At 41.2% G+C, this 21,994-nt stretch overlaps 2 protein-coding genes across 5 annotated transcripts in view; one reads left to right on the top strand and one right to left on the bottom strand.

Annotated features, from left to right (window-relative positions):
* FKBP15 (FKBP prolyl isomerase family member 15) overlaps nucleotides 1-18,770 on the bottom strand; it is a 58,183-nt gene extending 39,413 nt beyond the window's left edge. For 3 of the 4 annotated variants that reach the window (XM_047829581.1, XM_047829582.1, XM_047829583.1), the window contains exons 1-4: nucleotides 18,651-18,770; nucleotides 8,873-8,988; nucleotides 1,813-1,897; nucleotides 1,295-1,364 (exon numbers count right to left, since the gene is read on the bottom strand). In XM_047829581.1, coding sequence (XP_047685537.1) covers nucleotides 1,295-1,364; nucleotides 1,813-1,897; nucleotides 8,873-8,988; nucleotides 18,651-18,703 — 324 coding nt within the window. In that variant the 5' untranslated portion in view covers nucleotides 18,704-18,770. Of the gene's footprint in view, nucleotides 1-1,294; nucleotides 1,365-1,812; nucleotides 1,898-8,872; nucleotides 8,989-18,650 lie in introns of those variants that run through there. The other variant, XM_047829584.1, reaches the window with a different exon arrangement.
* A 225-nt stretch (nucleotides 18,771-18,995) lies between these two features.
* The window catches only part of SLC31A1 (solute carrier family 31 member 1), a 41,674-nt gene continuing 38,675 nt past the window's right edge, over nucleotides 18,996-21,994 (top strand). Inside the window, exon 1 of the mRNA XM_047829755.1 lies at nucleotides 18,996-19,139. The gene's annotated coding sequence lies outside the window, so the exon portion shown is untranslated. The remainder of the gene's footprint in view (nucleotides 19,140-21,994) is intronic.

Below are 21,994 nucleotides of genomic sequence, written 5' to 3'. Positions count from 1 at the left end.
ATAGTTAGACACTATGTACCTCTGGATGAGAGAATGAAAGATTTAAGGGACATGGTAGCCAACTGCAATGTATGGACCTTATTAGATCCTGATTAAAACAAACTAAAAAAAAAAAGAGAGAGAGAGAGAATCAGGTAAATCTGAACACTAGCTGGTAGTGAATGAGATCAAAAAATTATTGTGGGTTTTTTTAGGTGATAATTGAATAATGGTTATGTTAGGAAAAAGATCTTGGGATATATACTAAAGTATTTACAGGTAAAATTGTATGCTGGAGATGTAGTCAAAATAAGACTAAGAAGAAGGAAGACAGGCTGGAATTAAGATGAACTAAGAAGAGGGGAGCCTGAGTGGCTCAGTCAGTTGAGTGTCTGACTCTTGGTTTCCGCTCAGGTCATGATCTCATGGTTGTGACGCTGTCCATGGAGCCTGCTTGGTATTCTCTCTCTCCCTGTGCCCCGTCCTAGCATGCACTCTTTCTCTCTCTCAAGATAAATAAATAAACATTAAAAAAAAGAAAACGATGGAACAAGATTAATAACTGTTAGAACCTAGTAATGGGTTTCTGGGGGTTCATTATTCTAGTCCCACGATTTTTATGTGTGTTTCCAAATATCCAGTTAGACTTTTTTGTTTGTTTTTAATACAAATGAGTGTTGTCTATTACATTAGTTACCTGAACAGGCCATCTTATCTAGGTCTCTGAGTGTCTCAGGAGCATGGCCCTTAGTTCACTGGACCTCTGAAATTCCATAATTTCTTAGGCTGCTCTCACCAACGTTTAAAATGTTCTGGAGCAGAACTTGAAGCTAGAGACAACTCACACAAGGAAATCAAGTCTCGGGGCTGCTAGCCATATCTTCTTTTTGATCCAAACCAATAGTATTCTGTGTGATCAACTACCCAACTCATTGTCAAACTTTCAAAGGATAAACACCAGTCATTAATTCAGGTGTAAAGACAGAATGCTCTAAGTAGAACACTAAGTGTTGTTCATTACCTAACAAAGGATTGTCCTTAGTAAATGGTTTACTCTAAAACTCTCCAAAGTCTTAAGCTAGTTCCATAACACAAAGGTCAAACTTAAAAGACTGAATGGTTGCTTTGTTTTAATGCACAATAGTAAGCAAGACAGGACTATAACTATTACTATGTACCTTGTATTAAAAATTCACATTCAATACAAACAAACAATCATTCTAATCCTCTGATACGTGAGACACTGGGCAAGCGTAAGTACAAACCAGCTCAACAGTATGATCTGGGACACCTGAAAACACACAAGAGTTCTCACCTCTCTGGCTGTGTGGTTCCCCAGGACTGCAGCACCAAACTTGCCCTGCTTTACATACTGACCATTTGTGCTAGAGAAGCAAGAAAAATAACAGGTATTACTAATAATTCTTTAAACTCAGCTTTCTCTTCTGCCATGTAGAAGTGGGGAATCTAGTCATTCAGTCTCAAGAAGACAACACAGGTGAGCAGTTCGTAATTTAAAGCTCTTCTACAACTTCTTTACTCTCTAAATATCTATTCATAATATCTCAGTGAAGTGGCTTCCTTTCAGCACTTAAGAAGGCAGTTGTTGAGGGTACAAGCACTTCCTAGTACACAAGGTATACAAGATAACGGCTTTTCAGGGTTTTACATACCGAATTCTCGAACTGAAATGTTCAAAAGCATTACTGATACTTCGCCTGTGGAAGGACTGTGCAGCCTAACTGCAGTTTATTTCACAATGAACAGAGGCTTATTGAGAAAAGATGGGCACCTAACCCTAACTGCAGAGAGCACTCCTTCTCAGCTACTTACTATCGATACGCATGGACTGCTGTTGCAACCAATACGGTGGAAGTGCCTGTTGTACTGGGTGCTGGTTTTGGTGTTGCCGGATTTCCTGAAGATGAAGAAAAAAACAAAAGATGTCATTCATGTCTTTGCTGAAACTGATTTTAACCACTAAAGGGGCTTCAAAATTCTTGTTTACATTTTACAGTTAAGTGGTACAGTGCTTTCGTGACCATTAGCCTTATCTGATCTGCAAAACAACCCTATGACCTCATCTGGGGATGAGGACACTGAGGCTCTAAGCACCCCAGTGTCTTACACAATGATAGCAGCAAGCCTAGGACTAGAATCCAGGACTCTGCCTCCACTCCAAACACAGCAAGGTCCTATCCCATCTACTTTCTTTTCTCCAATATTTGGCCAGCTATAATAAACATAAATAAAGTTATTTCTCCTGCCCTTATTTTGGGGTAGAAAATTTATGATGATATTCAGGTCATATCCATTACTTAACTTTTGCAGGGTACAGGGTAACATTAGTGTTTTAAAACAGTATATTTAGGGGTGCCTGGGTGACTCAGTCGGTTAAGCATCTGACTTCAGCTCAGGTCATGATCACATAGTTTGTGAGTTCAAGCCCAGCGTTGGACTCTGTGCTGACACCTCAGAGCCTGAAGCCTGCTTCAGATTGTGTCTCACTCTTTCCCTGCCCCTCCTCTGCTCACGCTCGGACTCTCAAAAATAAACATTAAAAAAATTTTTTTTAATAAAACAGTATATTAAGAGAAAATTGCATATTTACACTCACCACATGAATGTGGGGAGAACACTGGTAAAGACAAGAAACCAAGAACTTACTTTCAAAAGTATCCTTGCTTGATTTCTTTCTTTCTTTTTGTATTGTTAAAAAGATGACAAGCTTAAAATGGAGTCACTTATGCCAAAGCCCCAGGGCACCAAACGGAGACTAACTCATAGTTTTGGCTCTCCCAGAAACGGAATCTTAAACCAGTTAATCAGGAACTCCCAGCTCAGCACAAGTCAGACAATCTGCATAATAGACCCCTGCCACCCACTAAAGGAAAGTAATCCTGCAATAGCGATCTTGCTTTTTTGCCTCCTGTAACTTCCTCGTTCCTACTTCCTTCTCTCTGTAAGAGTCCTTTTTCTTCAGCTCCTCAGAGCTCCTTTCTATCTGCTAGATTGGAGGTTGCCCAATTTATGAATCACTGAATAAAGTCAGGAAGATCTTTAAAATTTATTCAGTTGAATTTTGTTTTTTAACAATATTGACACATCTTTTTTTCTGATTATAGAATGCATGTACTCTGTAATATGCAAAGCTTGGCAAATACAGAAATGGATAAAGAAGATAAAAATGACCTGTAGTCTCACCAGCTAAAAGTAAAAGTTCATAATTTGATGTATTTATTCCTAGTTCCTTTTTCAAGACAGCTTTTTTTCTCTATTTTTTTAAACAAAATTAATACTCCAATTTGACAATCTCCTTTTCTTACTTAGTATTAGTATTTCTTTTAAAGCATTCTCCAAAACAAAGATAAAATAATCCTAAAAATACTTTTTGGTGGTTACATAAAATACTACGTTATGACTCTACCAGAACCTATTCAATGTCTTATAAGTTGACATTTCTTTGGACTGTTTCCAATTTTCCTCTATTATAAATAATGCTATGGTGATCATCCTGAAAACACATTTTTGTATGTACCACTAATTACTTTCTTAGAACAAATTCTTACAACTGGAATTATGGAGTGAAGAAGTGTAAAACATTTAAAGGTTTGTTACGTCCTGCCCAAATGCCTTACTGCATCAGTTTACATCCCTACCAGCAGTGCGAATATGCCAGCTTTGCACCCCTGCTAACAAGAGGGGGCTGTTTTTTAAAATCTTTACCAACGAAGCTGGGCAATAGAAAAAGGGAAATACCATGTCATTGTTGTTTTCATTTGCATTTATTGATTACAATGAAGCAGAGATGGAATATTTTCTATAGATTTGTAATGGTCATTTGTTTTGTTTAGATGAATTGCCACTTACACTGTTTGCTTACTGTCCTGTTATTCATGTTTCCCTTATTATTTTGTAAAAACCTACAACATAGTTGTTAATTCAACCACTACTGTCCAGTTGTATGTAACACTACAATAATATTTTTCTCTTGATAAGCTGTAAGAAAAAAAGTAACTAAGGTCAGAGGCAGGTTATTAGGACAAGTGTGAAACGCTGAGAAAAATTACTGTCTGCCCAAGATCAGCCTAGCATCCTCCTTTAGGATAGAAGCTTAGTTCAGCTTCTCCCACAATACTCTTCTGGTTGTCTAATGCCCTGGAAAGGGGAAGGTTGTTCACGGAGTTGCTAGAAGGTAAGTCAGGTGCTCACAATCGTGGGATCTTATTGGCTCAGCACTTCCTCCTCTCTGAAATCAGTACTGCAGATTCTTGAATTCCCCACTGACAAGGACTTTTAATATGTACTTTCAAATCTTTTTTTTTTTTTTGAGTAAAGTTTTCTTGAACTGTAGTTTCTAAAGTCTGTTCTTTCCCCCCTTTTTTTCCTTCCTGTGTACACACACACACACACACACTCTCTCTCTCTCTCTCTCTCTCTCTCTCTACGTATTGGATCTTCTTTGCCATCTTTAATATTTATCACACTTTCTTTTGGAACATTTTTATCTCTCAAATTTTTTATTGTTTAAAAATGTCCTTCTGTGAACCTTCTGTTTCTCTTCAGGCATGATCTGCTCTTTGTATTCATTCTTGTGTTCCTGCTCGTTTAGCCTTCGTTTCTGAAATAATTCTTATGTCTCTAATTCTTGCCTGAGTCTTGTCACTTACTTCTGAGATTTTCTAATTCTCATTTCATGTCTTACATTACTTTCTTAAACAGGTGGTGGTAGTTTTTGAGAAACATTCTCACAGAATCTCTACAGCTCTCACTGTAGGGATATTATTCTGTTTCTTGCTCTCTTTGTTCTTATAATTTTACATGGAGTTGGATTCTGCTAAGTTCCTACTGCTCATTTTAACGTGAAATCTGCTTTTCTGAATTTTTAGAAGGAGATAGGGTTCAAGTGGCTTTCCTAACTTCATAGAGCTCCCTCTTCTGTTGCTTTTGCAGAGTTAAAAAATATGGTGGCTCCCTCCTGAGACTGCCTGATTCTATTTCTATCCCTACTTTTATTTTTATTTATTTAAAAATTTTTTAAATTTTATTATTTTAATTTACAACCAAATTAGTTAGCATAGAGTGCAACAATGATTTCAGTAGATTCCTTAGTGCCCCTTACCCGTTTAGCCCATCCCCCACCCCACAACCCCTCCAGTAACCCTCAGTTTGTTCTCCATATTTATGAGTCTCTTCTGTTTTGTCCCCCTCCCTGTTTTTATATTTTTGTTTCCCTTCCCTTATGTTCATCTGTTTTTGTCTCTTAAAGTCCTCATATGAGTGAAGTCATATGATATTTGTCTTTCTCTGACTAATGTCGCTTAGCATAATACCCTCCAGTTCCATCCACGTAGTTGTAAATGGCAAGATTTCATTCTTTTTGATTGCCGAATAATACTCCATTGTGTATGTGTGTGTGTATATATATATATATACACCACATTTTCTTTATCCATTCATCCATCAATGGACATTTGGGCTCTTTCCTTACTTTGGCTATTGTTGATAGTGCTGCTATAAACATCGGGGTGCATGTGTCCCTTCGAAACAGCATACCTGTATCCCTTGGATAAATACCTAGTAGTGCAATTGCTGGGTTGAAGGGTAGTTCTATTTTTAGTTTTTTGGGGAACCTCCATACTGTTTTCCAGAGAGGCTGCACCAGCTTGCATTCCCACCAACAATTCAAAAGAGATCCTTTTTCTCCACATCCTTGCCAACATCTGTTGTTGCCTGAATTGTTAATGTTAGCCATTCTGACAGGTATCTCTTTGTGGTTTTGATTTGCATTTCCCTGATGATGAGTGATGTTGAGCATTTTTTCATGTGTCGGTTGGCCATCTGGATGTCTTCATTGGAGAAGTGTCTATTCATGTCTTTTGCCCATTTCTTCACTGGATTATTTGTTTTTTGCGTGTCGGGTTTGATAAGTTCTTTATAGATTTTGGATACTAACCCTTTATCTAATATGTTGTTTGCAGATATCTTCTCCCATTCCGTTGGTTGCCTTTTAGTTGTGCTGATTGTTTCCTTCGCCATGCAGAAGATTTTTATTTTGATGAGGTCCCAATAGTTCATTTTTGCTTTTGTTTCCCTTGCCTCTGGAGACGTGTTGAGTAAGAAGTTGCCGTGACCAAGGTCAAAGAGGTTTTTGCCTGCTTTCTCCTCGAGGATTTTGATGGCTTCCTGCGTTACATTTAGGTCTTTCATCCATTTTGAGTTTATTTTTGTGTATGTGTAAGAAAGTGGTCCAGGCATTCTTCTGCAAGTCGCTGTCCAATTTTCCCAGCACCACTTGCTGAAAAGACTGTCTTTATTCCATTGGATATTCTTTTCTTCTTTGTCAAAGATTAGTTGGCCATACATTTGTGGGTCCATTTCTGGGTTCTCTATTCTGTTCCATTGATCTGAGTGTCTGTTTTTGTGCCATATTATTTTTTAACTTGAGAGAGAGAGAGAGAGCACAAGTGGGGAGAGGGGCAGAGGAGGAGAGGGAGGGGGAGGGGAGGGGGGAGAAAGAGAGGGAGAGGGAGATGGGGAGAGAGACAGACAGAAAATCTCAAGCAGGCTCCATGCTCAGTGTGGAGCCTGACTCAGGGCTCAATCTCACAACCCTGGGACATGACCTGAGTTGAAATCAAGAGTAGAAGGCTCAACCGAGTCACCCAGGTGCCTCATCCCTACACTTTTTTTTTTTTCTAATTTTTTTTGGGGGGGGGGGTTATTTATTTTTGAACAAGAGAGAGAGAGACAGAGCACGAGTGGGGAAGGAGCAGGGAGAAGAAGACACAGAATCTGAAGCAGGCTCCAGGCTCTGAGCTGTCAGGACTGAGTCTGATGCAGGGCTTGAATTCATAAACTGTGAGATCATGATCTGAGCCCAATGTGACCACTTCACCAATTGAGCCACCCAGGCGCCCCACCCCATCCCTACTTTTATTTGGATCTTCTCTTCTTCACTTCTAATATATCCCTATCTTCTTCAATTTTAATTCCACTCCCAGAAGGTTCTTTTCAGTGTGGGGGCCTGTCCTGGAAGGCCACGCTAGGGGGTGAGTTTCAAAAGTTCATAGGAGCAGGGCACCTGGCTGGCTCAGTTGGTAGAGACTGTGACTCTTGATCTCAGGGTCATGAGTTCAAGCCCCACGCTGGGCATGGAGCCTACTTCTAAAAAGAAAAAAAAAAAAAAAAAGCTCATAGGAGTGAGACTACTCTAGCTCTTCCAGTCCCCGTTATCAACCCCTTGTACTTAGCCACAATTAGAGTGGGCAAAACGCCTTCCAGTTTCAGCTTGGCCTGCCATATTTTCCAAGAACATTTGGTGGCTACTTGGGGTTCTCCCATTTTCTGATGGAGATATCCCACCACTACCCTGTACGCTCCCACGCAAATGCTGATACTACACAGCCTTGTGGCTTGTCCAGACCTTCTTATATTTTGGGATATTCATGAAGATACCTTTCCAACGGGTGTTGTTGTAAATGTTATCCATAGGTTTGTCTTTTGTATCTGACGTTTTTACATTCAGATCTGAAGAGATTCAAGAACTGTATTGCAGCCACCTTCCCCACAAAGACTTCTTATACAAATATCCCTTGAACAGACAGGGTCTCCTGTCTTGCTACTTTATTTTTGTAAATGCCTACATATGACTGTGTAGGTAATTTTTAAGCTGAAATGCCTCTATAATTTCCCTTTAAAAGTGTAATTAGCTCATAGTTGTTGTTTTCTGATTAAAACAAAATCAAGTTACCTCATTGGGTGGGGACTGGGGTTGTTTATTTTAATCCACATCCATTAACTCAACCACTTTAAATTGAGTCAGAATCACACTGCTGATGAAGAGATATGCCAGAGGAAATGTAGAGGCATAGCCTACTAGAAATCTGGCCAGGTGATGGCTTGGAGAACAGGACCAGAAATCTACACCAAAGATGCTAAAAGTGACAGGTTAAGATTTAGAGCAGAGGTCAGCAAACATTTTCTGTACAGGGCCAAACAGTAAATAGTTTAGGCTTATGGGCCATATGATATCCGTTGCAATTCTTCAAAACCCTCAATATCCCAACAACATCCTCAGTGCCAGCATTGTGCCTAGTATGTAAAAGGCACTCAATACTTTCATCTTCATTCAGGAAACACTTAATTTAATGTCCCTTACCATCTGTTCTGCTTAGGGTTATTTCTATTGGTCCTTCATTCCTCTTCAGGTTCTTACTCAAAGAAAGCAAAGTATACAGGAAGAGCTTTGGAGTGAATCAGGTTAGGGTTCAAATTTCAATTATGTCACTTACTGCTGTAGGACCTTGATGGAGTCCCTAAACCTCTCTGAGCCTCTAAACTGGGGGTAGTCTTACCTATTTCACAGCACTGTTGAGATAATTAAACAAGGCAATCTATGTAAAGCATCTGAGACCAGACACATAGCAGGCATTTTAGAAATATTAGTTGCCCTTTTCTCTCCTTTCATTCAACAAATGTTCATTCAATGCGTCTCCATCACAATGAAGGGTACGGGGGATATTGCACTGAGCATCACTGTCTAATTGGGAAAAAATCACTGTCAGGATACATCTAACCTATCCAGGTAAAAGAAGTGAAAAGCAGTTCTTCCTTTTCGCCAAAACATTGGACCGTGCCTACTTAGAGTGCCTCAGACAGTTTTAGAGAGTGCTGTTCACAGGAGGTAAAAGAGTTTGCCTGAGACCTCCCTCCATTAACTTCGGACAAAGGACACACTCTGTCTAGCTGCTGGAATTCGATCTCAGAGCTTAGAGAGAGAATGCACCGCTGGCAGTGAGCTTGTCCAGACTGATTGAGGCATGTCACTTTTGGAAGGCTGTTCATCCTTCCAACTAACCTGTTAGGGGCCAATCGTAACCTCATAACTTACCTGTTGTTGCTGTTCCCTGGCCTTTCTTAGGCTGCTTTGGGGCTGTGTACTGGAAGAATTCATTTCCGTGGCCAGCAGATGCCTGATCCAGGCCAAAAAGAGAGGCCAATCTGGCACTGTTAGTAGAAAGTGAAAATGACATTTCATTTGACATATCTCAAACCCGGAATCATTATGAAAGCTGCTCACCTCCAACTTTGAACGAATACCTCCTTGAATGTATATCCCACCATTCTATACTGGAAGTGACAGCTAAGTGTCTTCAAAATCAAGATTGTATTTCTGATCTGAACAGCATCAGCTGACCTTGCCTGTCCTCAGGACTTTGATCAAGGCATTTCTTCTTTTTGGACCTCAGTTTCTCTGTATGTAAATTGAGGTGATTGGTCTAGATGCTCTCTGTGGTCTCTTCAAACCATAAATTCTTGCCTTTAGCAAGTCATAGTTTCCTACCTTTTACTAATTTATTATACTGAAATAAAATTGTACTCCATACTTACTCCATCAAACAAACATGGTCCTACCATTTCACCTAACAGGCAGAACCATTCTTTTACCATCCCTTGCAATGAATCCTATGCCCCAACCATTCCAAGGAAACTGCTCTTGCTAAGGTCACCAACAACCTCTTTGTTACTAAACACAGCTTATCAGTCATTATCTTATTTGGTCTTCATGCTGCCTTTTTACACTGTCAACTAATTTGTTGTTCTTCAAACAAACTCTTCCCTTGACTTTTGGGGGGATATTTGCAGGGGTGGGAGGAGGAACTGGTCCAAGTAAGACATCAAGAAATGCTCATGGGATCCTTCTCATCTTCCCATCTCTTTGGCTTCTTGTTTAGCTCCTTGAACTCTTCCTCTTTTGCCCAACCTTTTTTTTTCCGAGAGAGAGAGAGAGAGAGAGAGAGAAAGCAAGCGTGTGAGTGGGGGAGAGAGGAGAGGGTGAGAGAAAGAGAAAATCTTAAGCAGACTCCCTTGGGCAGGGGTGGGGTTTGATCCCACGACCCTGGGATCATGACCTGAGCCGAAATCAAGAGTCAGGACGCTCAACTAACTGAGCCACTTAGGCGCCCCTGAACCAAAATTCTACACTCCCAGAAAGAAGGCAAGGTGTAGTACAAACCATACTGTTTGCATAAACACTTTAGGCACAGTAAGTCACTTCATCATTTATGGGAAGCTTGTATCAGTGTGTGGAACTGTTTACCAATTACGTTCCCAGATGCCAGCCAAGAGCCAACCTTGTAAACAGGACTTTCTAAGGATGATGTTGTCACATCCCCTGTGTTAACTCTTCTGCAAACATACACGGCCAAAACTGAAATCTGGGCATCATCCCTGCCTTTTACCCCCCTGGTGTTCATGACCAACCCCTGAGTCCATTTGATTTTACTTGCTCAGTACTTTTTGAACCCTTGCGCTTCCCATTCTTACTGCCACTTGCCTGGTTCAGGTCACCATCATATCCATCTAGCTTAAATTACTCCAATAGCCTCCTGACTCACCTCCCTGCCCTGGTCTTATCTGCTTCTTATCCATTCTCCGCACTGCATTCACAGTTTTCTTTCTTTCTTTTTTTTTTTTTTTTTTAATTTTTTTTTCAATGTTTATTTATTTTTGGGACAGAGAGAGACAGAGCATGAACGGGGGAGGGGCAGAGAGAGAGGGAGACACAGAATCGGAAACAGGCTCCAGGCTCTGAGCCATCAGCCCAGAGCCCGACGCGGGGCTCGAACTCACGGACCGCGAGATCGTGACCTGGCTGAAGTCGGACGCTTAACCGACTGCGCCACCCAGGCGCCCCCACAGTTTTCTTTCTAAAAACTAAACTTGACCAAGTCTCTTCCCTACTTAAAACCCTTAATAACACCTCAACATTACCAAGATAAAAATCCAAACTCCACAAGATGGCTTTATAAAGCCCTTCAAGACCTCACCTCTCCATACTTTCCCAGCTTCCTATCTGACCACTTCTCATCTCCAACTGTGTGCTACACAGAACTTGTCGTTTCTCAAATAAGGCAAGCTCTTTCTAATCCCTAGCTTTGGATATGCTGTTCCCTCTGCTTAAAACATTCTTCCTCTTCCTTCTCTCCCCTGAAAGCTGCCCCTAATCTCAAATCTCATCTAAGTTAGATGACCTTCTTAGGAACTCCCATAAGAGTCTTCTTCCTTCATTCAAGAAAGATGTATCGGGGCGCCTGGGTGGCTTGGTCGGTTAAGTGTCCGTCTTCGGCTCAGGTCATGATCTCACAGTCTGTGAGTTCGAGCCCCACGTCGGGCTCTGTGCTGACAGCTCAGAGCCTGGAGCCTGTTTCTGATTCTGTGTCTCCCTCTCTCTCTGCCCCTCCCCTGTTCATGCTCTGTCTCTCTCTGTCTCAAAAATAAATAAACGTTAAAAAAATTAAAAAAAAAAAAAAGAAAGATGTATCAGACACTGTGCTAAATGCTGAGTATATATTGATGAACAAAACTAGGTTCTATTTTCAAGGAGCTTATATACTCTAACAAAGAAATTGGCATTACATAATGAATAATTGCAAACTATAATATGAGATATATATCAGGCAGCTGTTGTATGGAGTTATACTCCACACAGATTAATATAAGTTATCAACCAGTAATTATATAACATGATAATTGACAATTTATTGTAATCACCACTTGACTGAATATTTTGCCTAGGGTCTGGTATGTACCAGGCTCAATAAATGAACTCAAAGTCTAGTCTAGCTCTGAGCTCCTTTTCTCCAAAGGCATCTTTGGTTTAGGTAATGTAAATATTGAGGGGTGCCTGGCTGGCTCAGTCGGTAGAGCGTATGACTCTTAATCTGGGGTTGAGTTCGAGCCCACATTGTTGAATGTAGAGATTATGAAAAAAAACCCAAAAAACAAAAAAACAAAAAACAAAAAAACACAAAAAAACAAAAAACAAAAAAAATTAAAAAGCACACACACACACACACACACACACACACACACACACAAAACCTTAAAAAATATCTTGAAACTACCCAACTTTTTTTGGGTCTTTTCCCTCAATAATTTTAAAGTTTAATACGTACTAACATTTTGCAAAATAAATGTAATATAATCTGCAACTACTACCCTGTTCTTTCAAGATAGTGTACTATAAGTTTCCTGTAAATGGGACCAACAATGCCTACTTTAAAGGACTAAGAGGTTTAAATGAGATTTCAAGCATAGAGAGCAGTACTGGCCTAAATAAGACATCAACAAATGTTAATAAAATTAAAAGGAAACCAAGATTTCTCCTTTTATGGAGACAGTCTGGGAAGATTCCCTAAAAGAATAACATTCTGGGAGAGTTGGGCAATGCCTTTAACACAGTGAAAAATTTACAAAACTTAGAACCTAGTTAACATAAAAGAGTTTATGCACAAATAAGTGACAAGAAAAGAATGTCCTTGTTATCTTTAGTATGGGTATTGGATTTGCTGTTTTAATTTTGCAGGTATGTTTTTTTCAAGGGAAAGACAGAAATGTCATGTAAACTATGTTTCCATAGATGCTCTAAAGGCCAACCTTGATGACTGCAAAACCAATCCAAAAGCCAGGTCAACCCAATTATCTTTCAAATCCATTCTATTTTCTATTAATTTTCTTAGATAAACTCTATATAGACTTAGGGGCATAAGTTTCTTGTAAATTATTATTTTTTCTACTTCTAAAGTATTTTCAAATGTACACATTTCTCTCTGGTAGCAAGAATGGGCTTGCTAACTCTGGACTTGAGTCTATGTTTATAATTATGGGAAGTCATCATGGCACTAATTACGTTTTAAAAATAAATGCTGGCCGGGGCGCCTGGGTGGCGCAATTGGTTAAGCGTCCGACTTCAGCCAGGTCACGATCTTGCGGTCCGTGAGTTCGAGCCCCGCGTCAGGCTCTGGGCTGATGGCTCAGAGCCTGGAGCCTGTTTCCGATTCTGTGTCTCCCTCTCTCTCTGCCCCTCCCCCGTTCATGCTCTGTCTTTCTCTGTCCCAAAAATAAATAAACGTTGAAAAAAAATTTTTTTTAATTAAAAAAAAAAATAAAAATAAATGCTGGCCAATGCATTTAGTTGCCAAAGTCTTTATCTAGCCTTAGTTTCATACTCCTTTTCTTTTCTCATCAAAAACAGTAACACACAGCAGTTATACTATATTAATATATTTTAGTAAAAAGGGATCTTTTGTTGTTAAAGTATTTCTTTTATGAACTATGGCATCAAACACCTACTTTTACAATAATAATAATGGGCACATGGCAGTCTAGTAGAAATCTGATTGCCTGATTTCAAATCCAGGCTCTTTCACTTTATAGTTATGTGATCCTGGGCAACTCACCTCTCTGACCCTTAATTTTCCATGTGTAAAATGGGTATAATAGTAAAAACCACCTAATTGACCAGTGGGGAGAAGTAAATATGATAATGTATATTTATACTTAGTATGGTGCCTGGCATAGAGTATGTATTTTAGATACATGTGCATATTTCCTGTTACCTAAAAATGTTGCTTGAGGAGCACCTGGGTGGCTTCAGTTAAGTGTCTGAGTCTTCATTTCGGTTATGATCTCAGGGTTCATGGGTTCAAGTCCCATGTCGGGCTCTGCGCTGTTAGTATGGAACCTGCTTGGGGTTCTCTCTTCCTCTCTGCCCTTCCCCCACCTTTCTGTCTCAAGAATAAATAAATAAACTTAAAAAATATATATATTTAAAATGTAATTTGAACTCAGATACCCCTGTAAGGGAGAAAGCATGCTCAATCAGGGCACAAACTGACCTGTAATTATAAAATGCTATTAGCATAAATACAAAAATATAGAACTGGAAAAGGTCTCAAAGATCACCTAGGGCAAGCCTAATATTTAATAGACTGGGGTATGGAGAACCAAAGACGAGAAGCGATTTGTCTAAGGTTACACTCCTCACTGGGGGCAGAATCAACATTAGAATCTAGACTTTTCTGTATCCTTTACAGAACCTAAAATACTTTCTGATAATCAAGTTCCATATTTATCTTTTTTTATGCATTTTTTTAATGTTTATTTATTTTTGAGAGAGTGCGAGCAGGGGAGGGGCAGAGAGAGAGGGAGCCACAGACTCTGAAGCAGGCTCCAGGCTCTGAGCTGTCAGCACAGAGTTCAATGTGGAGCTCAAACTCACAAACCGCAAGATCATGACCTGAGCTGACGTTGGATGCTTAACCAATGGAGCCACCCAGGTGCCCCTAGATTTCTCTTTTTTCTACCTCTACACTGGTGACTTCTCATTACTATGCCAATCAGATTTGCCTACATATACCTTTTATATAGTCTAAAACATGTATCACATAAAAACAAGTATTTACGTAACTGGCCTCTTAAAAATGCTTTGTGATTATTACTGGATTGGTTTTATTCCACTACTAAACTGGGAGTTTCCTAGGGGCAAGAATTGTGCCTTATTCCTATCTGTATTGGATGAAGTGAAGTACCATACACTTAAGCAGACACACATTTCTTCATTTCAAAGTCACCATGGTAGGAAAAGAGCCCAAAAAAAAAAAAAAAAAAAAGGCAAGCTTCCTGATTACTACTTCTAGGTTAAGCATGGGTTTGAAGAGGCCTGGAAACTGGAACACAGATTATCAATCATCTTGACAGCCATCCAAGACACTAATGCTCCCGCTTCTACCAGGCCTGAATATCCTAAATGGAATCAAGGCAAGTCAAAATACATGAAAATTAATAAGCAAGTATATTTACAGCAAATTACAGTTATAAGAGGAAGTGGAAAGCAATTGCAACACCCACTGTCATATGTTCTATTTCCTCAGGAAAAAACAAAGAAGGAATAGATAAATCAGAGACTGCTGGGAAAACTTATGATATTCTCAATCTTAAATTTGATTTGGTTTTTCTGGTTATTACTGGGAATAAAAATAAGTTATATGTACAACTTTGTTTACTAAGTCTTTTATCATTCAGTTAGCTGCTGTGTACGTTTAAGAGCATAGATAAATGCCCAGAACTAAAATGTTTCATGTCCTTGATGGGCCTACTCAGAAAAGCAGCACAGCTGAGCCACCAAGAACTATCTCCGGCCAGCAATCTGGAAAAGAGCACATGACTGTTTTTATCCTGTCATTTTCAGTCAGTAGCAGACTGCTCACTGCATAAAAGTTGGGAGCTCTAACATTCGTTTATAGACTTCTCCCCAATATTTTCACCTAGTGAAGAATGTGAATTTAAAGTATCTCTTATAGGGGCACTTGGCTGGCTCAGTTGATAGAGCATGTGACTCTTGATCTTGGGGTTAGGAGTTTGAGCCCCACTTTGGGTGTAAAGATTACTTAAAAATAAAATCTTAAGGGCGCCTGGGTGGCTCAGTCGGTTGAGCATCCGACTTCGGCTCAGGTCATGATCTCACAGCTCATGGGTTCAAGCGCCGCCTCGGGCTCTGTGCTGACAGCTCGGAGCCTGGAGCCTGCTTCACATTCTGTGTCTCCCTCGCTCTCTGCCCCTCCCCCACTCACACCCTGTCTCTCTCTCTCCTTCAAAAATAAATAAGCATTTAAAAAAATAATAAAATTAAAAAAAATAAATAAAATAATAAAAAAAAACTTTTTAAAAATACTGATTCAAAAGGCTCTTTCCCTCTTTTAAAAAATATATCCTGGGGCGCCTGGGTGGCGCAGTTGGTTAAGTTTCCGACTTCAGCCAGGTCACGATCTCGCGGTCCGTGAGTTCGAGCCCCGCGTCAGGCTCTGGGCTGATGGCTCGGAGCCTGGAGCCTGTTTCCGATTCTGTGTCTCCCTCTCTCTCTGCCCCTCCCCCGTTCATGCTCTGTCTCTCTCTGTCCCAAAAATAAATAAAAAACGTTGAAAAAAAATTAAAAAAAAAAATATCCTTACTAGTTTTTTTATCCACTTATTCTAGGTTTGGGATATGTTTGTTACAGTCTTCTTTATTAATGTGTCTATTTGTCCTTTTATATCTTGTAGTTTTGCTTTATGGAAGTTGCTGCTCTACTACAAGAAGCCCTCAGCTTACACAGTTCCTACATGCAGCATCTTCAGTTAGTATGTCTTAATTAAACTAATACCCGTCCCTCAACAGCACAGTGCAAATTTCACTTATAAAGGTATATTAACTGTAAGTAAATGCATAAAGTGCAAACTTTGCAGCTAGCTCTTCAGTCCACAGATCACTACACGACAGACACACGTATGATCAGTGACCAAGAGTGTCATTTCTTTCAGTCTGTTGGTGATTGGATATTGCACACCTGTTTTCCAGTTCAAGAGACAGAGAGCAAAGCATGTGCTTGTGCTGTCTTGTCTCCCAGTGATAAGCTTATGTGACATTTTACAAAAATAGATACTCAAAAGAGGGAATTGGCCAACAAAGATAAAAGTGCAGCACAGAAACTAACGTGATAATGCTGGAAGTGAAATTTGGGTCATATATAAATGAAGTTATAGAAGAAATGTAAACTGAGGAATTGATACCACTGCTGTTTGAGAGACTCTAGATATAGAGTCAGAGGAATTTAATGAAGGCAAACATCAATATAAATAAGTGGTTATGACAAATGTCCTAGAAGAAATGACAAGGCAAAACACTTCACATTAAAGGAACTCTTACAAGTATTTTACAACATTGAAAACACAAAGGATAAAATATCAGAAGCTGATCCAAACTTAGAAATATGACAACTTCCCAAAACAGAAAAAATGCTCACTCCATATCTTAAGTTATACAAAGAGAAGGCAAGCACTTGACTTTTTTCTTGATAAGTTTTTTTTTTTAAAGAAATAAAACACTAAATCTCAATGTACCAACAGTTTGTTTCAACCAAAAATTTTAAGGGCTTTGAAACAATTATAATCTTTCCCATTGTTTATTAAGCTTGCTTTGTACAGTTTCAGCTTGCATGGCCATATTTACAGTAACTCACTACCATGCAAAGTTAAGTTCTCCCCATATTTAGTTCTGATTTCCCTACATGCTTACTGGCCCATTATTGTCTTAGTGGTATCTTGTTGTGATTTTGATTTGCATTTCCCTAACAACTAATGATGTTGAGCATCTTCTTACATAAGAAGATGTTATTGTCAATTTGTACATCTTCTTTGGAGAAGTATCTATTCAAATCTTTTGCTCTTTTAAATTGGGTTCATCTTGTTATTTTTTTAACTGTATCTAATTGCTAGCTCATCTAATGGTTTTTTTTGTTTGTTTTAAATAGGTGAGTTAGGCCTAAATCAAAAAGCTGACTATGTCAACAGCAACTGGCTGGACTATGTAGAAATTTTAGTGTTTTAGGTAGAATAGGGAAAAAGGAACCAAAGCATTGCTTAACTCTTTTTTTTTTTAATGTTTATTTATTTTGAGAGAAAAAGGGAGAGATGGACAGAGCGTGAGCAGGGAAGGGGCACGGAGGGAGAAACAGATTCTGAAGCAAGTTCCAGGATCCTAGCTGTCAGCAGAGCCTGATGCAGGGCTTGAACTCACGGACCATGAGATGATGACATGAGCCGAACTTGGACGCTTAACCAACTGAGCCACCTAGGCGCCCCTCAAAGCATTGCTTAACTCTTAAAATAACTGAGGAACTGAAAGAACCCAAAGTGGAATTCAGTGGATGTGGGCCATCCAAAGTGAAAGCAAGGGTGGAATGGGGTGGTGAGGGTGAAGAAAGGACTTAAGAGTAGGTAATAAAAATTCAGTCACAGTGTAAGTCAAAAGATCCTATGGAAGACCAAGACAGCCAGAGTCATTTTATGGTCATTCTTGTACTGAACTCTCCAACAGGAGTAGAAGCATCTTGAGAGCAGGCACAGACGCTTAATCTGTTAGTAGTCAGTAAGATGAGGGGTGTATGTTGATGTATTCATCATTCTCTGTACATTCTTAAATTTGTTAAACACGTGTTCAAAAAAGGCTCTTCAAGGAGCAGGACTGGCAGCTCACTTTCAAAGGTCAAGCGGTCTACTGACACAACCTGAGGGAAAAGGCTAAACTGATTATCAGAACAGACAAAATCCTGCCACGTGAAGACTTGTGCCCCAGGCTAACAGACACAATGACTGGGGACAGGGAATAGCAACCGCAGTCTCTTATACTGGTTTTAAGCTCTAGAGTGCAATTTCACAACTATCATTCATTCAACAGGCACTGACGGAGCACACACTACGTACAGTGCTGAGCGCTAGACACAGATGAACGACCTAAGCAGTCCCTGTTCCGTCAGGGTTCATAATCTAATAGGTTCGGTGTTGCAAGGATGGAGGTAATCAGCCTAGCTGTGGGAATAAGGAAGAGAAAGCAATGCATTCTGCTTGGGTCTGTAGCGAAAGGACCAAAAGGTGCCATCTGAGCTGGGCCTTGAAGGATGCTGCAGCTGACCCAGAAGGGCCAATTCTGAAGTATCACTGCCTTGTCCCCGGGGAACAGAAAGTGTCATATCGACCTCAACTGACTCCTATAAAAACCCTGAGGCAGATGTTCTCATCAGTAATCCATTTCACAGAAGGAGAAACTGACCCACAAAGCAAAAGGCGAACCCTAGGGCCATACTGAGTGCCAGGGGATATGCCGGGTCCAGAATCGAGGTGGACAGATACAGCGCAGTTTCGAACTGTGCCGGGATTCTGAAACCTGTAGAGCACCGGAATGTGGCAGGGGTCTGGACCCGGAAGTAGGGAAGAAGTCTGAGAGCGACCCCTCCAACCATTTGCCCGGTTCTCTCAGCCACGCCCTCGGTCCCACGCTTCTCAGTCACTCACCCGCCGCTAGGCGAGAGGAAGTCGGTGTCGTCTTCGTCTCCCGCCCCGAACATCGCGGTGCCTTTCACCCAGCCGCAGGGAGGGAAGTCGGAAGGTTTTCGGGGCCTTTCCCCGCTGACGTCGTGAAATGCCGCGGCGGCGTGCTGCTTTCCGGCAGGACGAACTCTCGCACGGTTGATCGGCTGGGAGGGGCCTAGGGGCTGGAGAAGGTGGGGGAAAGGCAAATGGGAGGGCCTCGCAGGCACGCGCGCCCGTGACGTAAAGCTTCTCCAGCCTGCAGAGGCGGTGAAATTCGCGGGAGCTCCAAAATCCTGCGCAGGGATTGGCCAACGAGGCAGGGGGCGGGGCAGGGGCAGGAATCCGCGGCCTTGGTGGCTGTCGTGGACACGTCTAGCCGGGCATAAGTGGAGGGGGCTTCCGAAGAGTCGTGCGATTGGTGACGGGTTAAGGTTCCAAGAGGGAGGTGCCGGTGGCAACTGGATCTGGAAGGTAAGCAACCCACCCCCACACCCCCCGCCCTCTCCCACCTTTGGCACAGGAACAGCCCTTTCGCCTCCGGGACAAGGACCCTCCATGCGACTCTAATCCGCTCTGCGAAAGGAGAAAGGGCCCGAGACTGGCAGACTGGAGAACTGCGCTTTCGGTCAGGCCCCACAGTGACATAGGGAGAGTGACCTTGGGGCAGGGTGTTCGGTGCCTCACTTTCCCCGTCTATAAAACGGGCTTGACGTCCCTATCGCTTGTGCCCTGTGGCCGACCTCACTGTTTATTCAACGGGCTATTTGTCCACTAATTCCAGGTGCCGGCTGATCAAGAAGCTTTTAGACCTCAGAGGTCATCGAATTCAATCCCAGTCCCCTCATAATCCCAGAATTTGCAATAGGGAAACGGGGTAATAAGCCCTTGGATGACTAGTCCTAGGTCACACAGAGTAAAGGGCAGGCAGACTGGGGCTGGATCCCTCCTCCTCTCTTGGTTCAGGAGTTAGCAAGCTGATGGGTGAGCAAGAACCTTATCAGGTTTTAAGCACTGTGCACCTTTACGGAGTGCTCATTGCTGGACTGAGGCATACGTCTTTAGAGAATTCCCCTCTCGATGCAAGTGAGGTGCAGAAGAGCTGGGATATTCTGGGGGTGAGTGTTGGAAAGGAGAAAACTTTAGAAGCGCAAAAATCCCAGTCCCAGTCTTGGTCTGGGTTTTGCTTCGTCTTCTGGCCACAGACCTAAGTCAACATCAGTTGTTGGGGACTTCTCTTTCTTCAGTTTCCACCTTCTCTGTATCTTATGTAAGTGTTTCTTTGACTAACCTGGTAGAGTTACTGAAACCATCTCTGGGTAGGCCTGATTTAGCCAAGGTGTAGATAAGCAGATAATGTAGCGTCTGTTTCTTAAACAGTTTTTTTAAGTTTATTCTGAAAGAGAGAGCGCAGGAGGGACAAAGAGAATCCCAAGCAGGCTCCACACTGTCAGCGCAAAGCCCAATGCAGGGCTAGAACTCAAGAACTGAGATATGACCTGGGCCAAAACCAACAGTCAGACGCTTAACTGACTGAGCCACCCAGATGCCTCTGTAGCATAGCATCCGTTTCCATAGATCTCTTTCACTCAGGGCTTCTCCCGAACAGTTTAGTATAACAGGTGTCCCTTACCTGAAAGTTTTAGTCTGTTAACATGATACTGAAGTGAAGTGATTGATAGTGATTCACCTCCTAGAGAACTTCCCACCTCTTGGTACTTCCCTGGTTCTGCTTTTTATTATAGTTTGTGTACTTGTACTAAAGTGTGAGCTCCTCAAGGGCAGGGACAGTTTTATTCATCTTGAGGTCACCTGTGCCACAGAGTACTGTACCCTCTTGGCAATAATGGTTTCTTATTCTTTGTTACAGTGAGTAATGGAATTCATCCTTGTTCCCATTCCTTAACTTATGCTCTTAGGATTTTTTGCACGTGGGACCCAGTGAGCCCAGCAATGACTCTTGCCTTCCAGAAAGATAGATATGTTGTACTAGCTATGAACAGTCAGGGTTGCTTCGTCTCTTTTGGTAATTGAAGATGATTTTACTATTGTTTAAAGCTCTAGGGGAGGAGAAAGAGGGAAATAGAATAGCTAGAAATATTATGTGTTACTAATTTTTGTTAGGATTCCTTTGTTAAACTGAGGGATGGGGCTGTGGTCTGCTTCCTGTGTTTATTTTAAAGATTAAGATGGTTAAAGCAGTGAAGGCTGACAGTGTGAAAACAATGATGCCACTGGAACCTAAGCACTAGAACTGGAACCCTTTGCCATAGCTCTGTTTAGAATATGAACTTGGCTATCTCTCAGGGAAAGAAAGAATGAAATGCATAAGTAATTTACATAGCTCTTTCTAATTCCTCTTCCTCGTACTGATCATTGTCATTCCAGCACTAAAACATCAGAATAGTGTTTTATTTCTTTTTTTAATGTTTATTTATTTTGAGAGAGAAAGAAAGATGGCTAGTGGGGGAGGGCAGAAGGAGAAGAATCCAGATGTGAAGAGCCAGAAGCTCAAACCAACTGGGCCACCCAGGCACCCTTGAATAGTGCTTTTCAAAAATGCTATAGGATTGGGACACCTGGGTGACTCAGTCGGTTGAGCAGCTGACTTCAGCTCAAGTCATGATCTCACTGTTTGTGAGTTTGAGCCCTGCATCCTGCTCACAGCCGTCTGAGGAGCCCACTTTGAATCCTCTGTCTCCCTCTCTATCTCTCTGCCCCTCCCCAACTCACACGCACTAGTTCTCCCTGTCTCTTAAAAATAAACATTTTTTTTAAATGCTAAAGGATCATTTGAGTGCTTATCTTGAATTCTTGAGTTGGGAATGTTTTCATGCAGGGTATTTAAGTAGCCTTTTTAGATAGGCAGGAACATAAAATCTGGATCAACATTTTTGAGACACCACAAACATGCATGCCTAGGTCACCATTGTGGGAACACAGCTGCTAGTTCTGATCAGCAGTATGAGAAAGGGGAAGATAATGGTAAGGCCTCCTCAGTAAGATTGGGTACACTAAAAAGCCACTGTCTTCCTGAACTGGAATATTGGACCAGGAATCAAGAAACCTGAATTCCCATCCCAGCCCTTCTAACTCATTCTGAGCTTGGGCCAGACTCCCTAAACATTTTGGGAGTGATTTAGACCCAGACATCTATTAAGTACTGTTGAGGATGCAGAGGTAAGTAAAGCACAACCCTCATCTCAAGTGTGAATTAAGCATTTTTGTTTAAGTACACAGTTTTTAGGTGTATTTATAAAATGGATTGACCTCTGAAGATTAGCTAGGAAGTGGCAATTTTAACAATTCCTTTCAAATTCTCAGTAATT

The sequence above is a fragment of the Prionailurus viverrinus genome, chromosome D4, assembly GCF_022837055.1.
Source record: "Prionailurus viverrinus isolate Anna chromosome D4, UM_Priviv_1.0, whole genome shotgun sequence".
NCBI lineage: Eukaryota > Metazoa > Chordata > Mammalia > Carnivora > Felidae > Prionailurus > Prionailurus viverrinus.
Note: the sequence above shows the minus strand (reverse complement) of the source record. Positions and strands in the feature narration are given on the sequence as shown.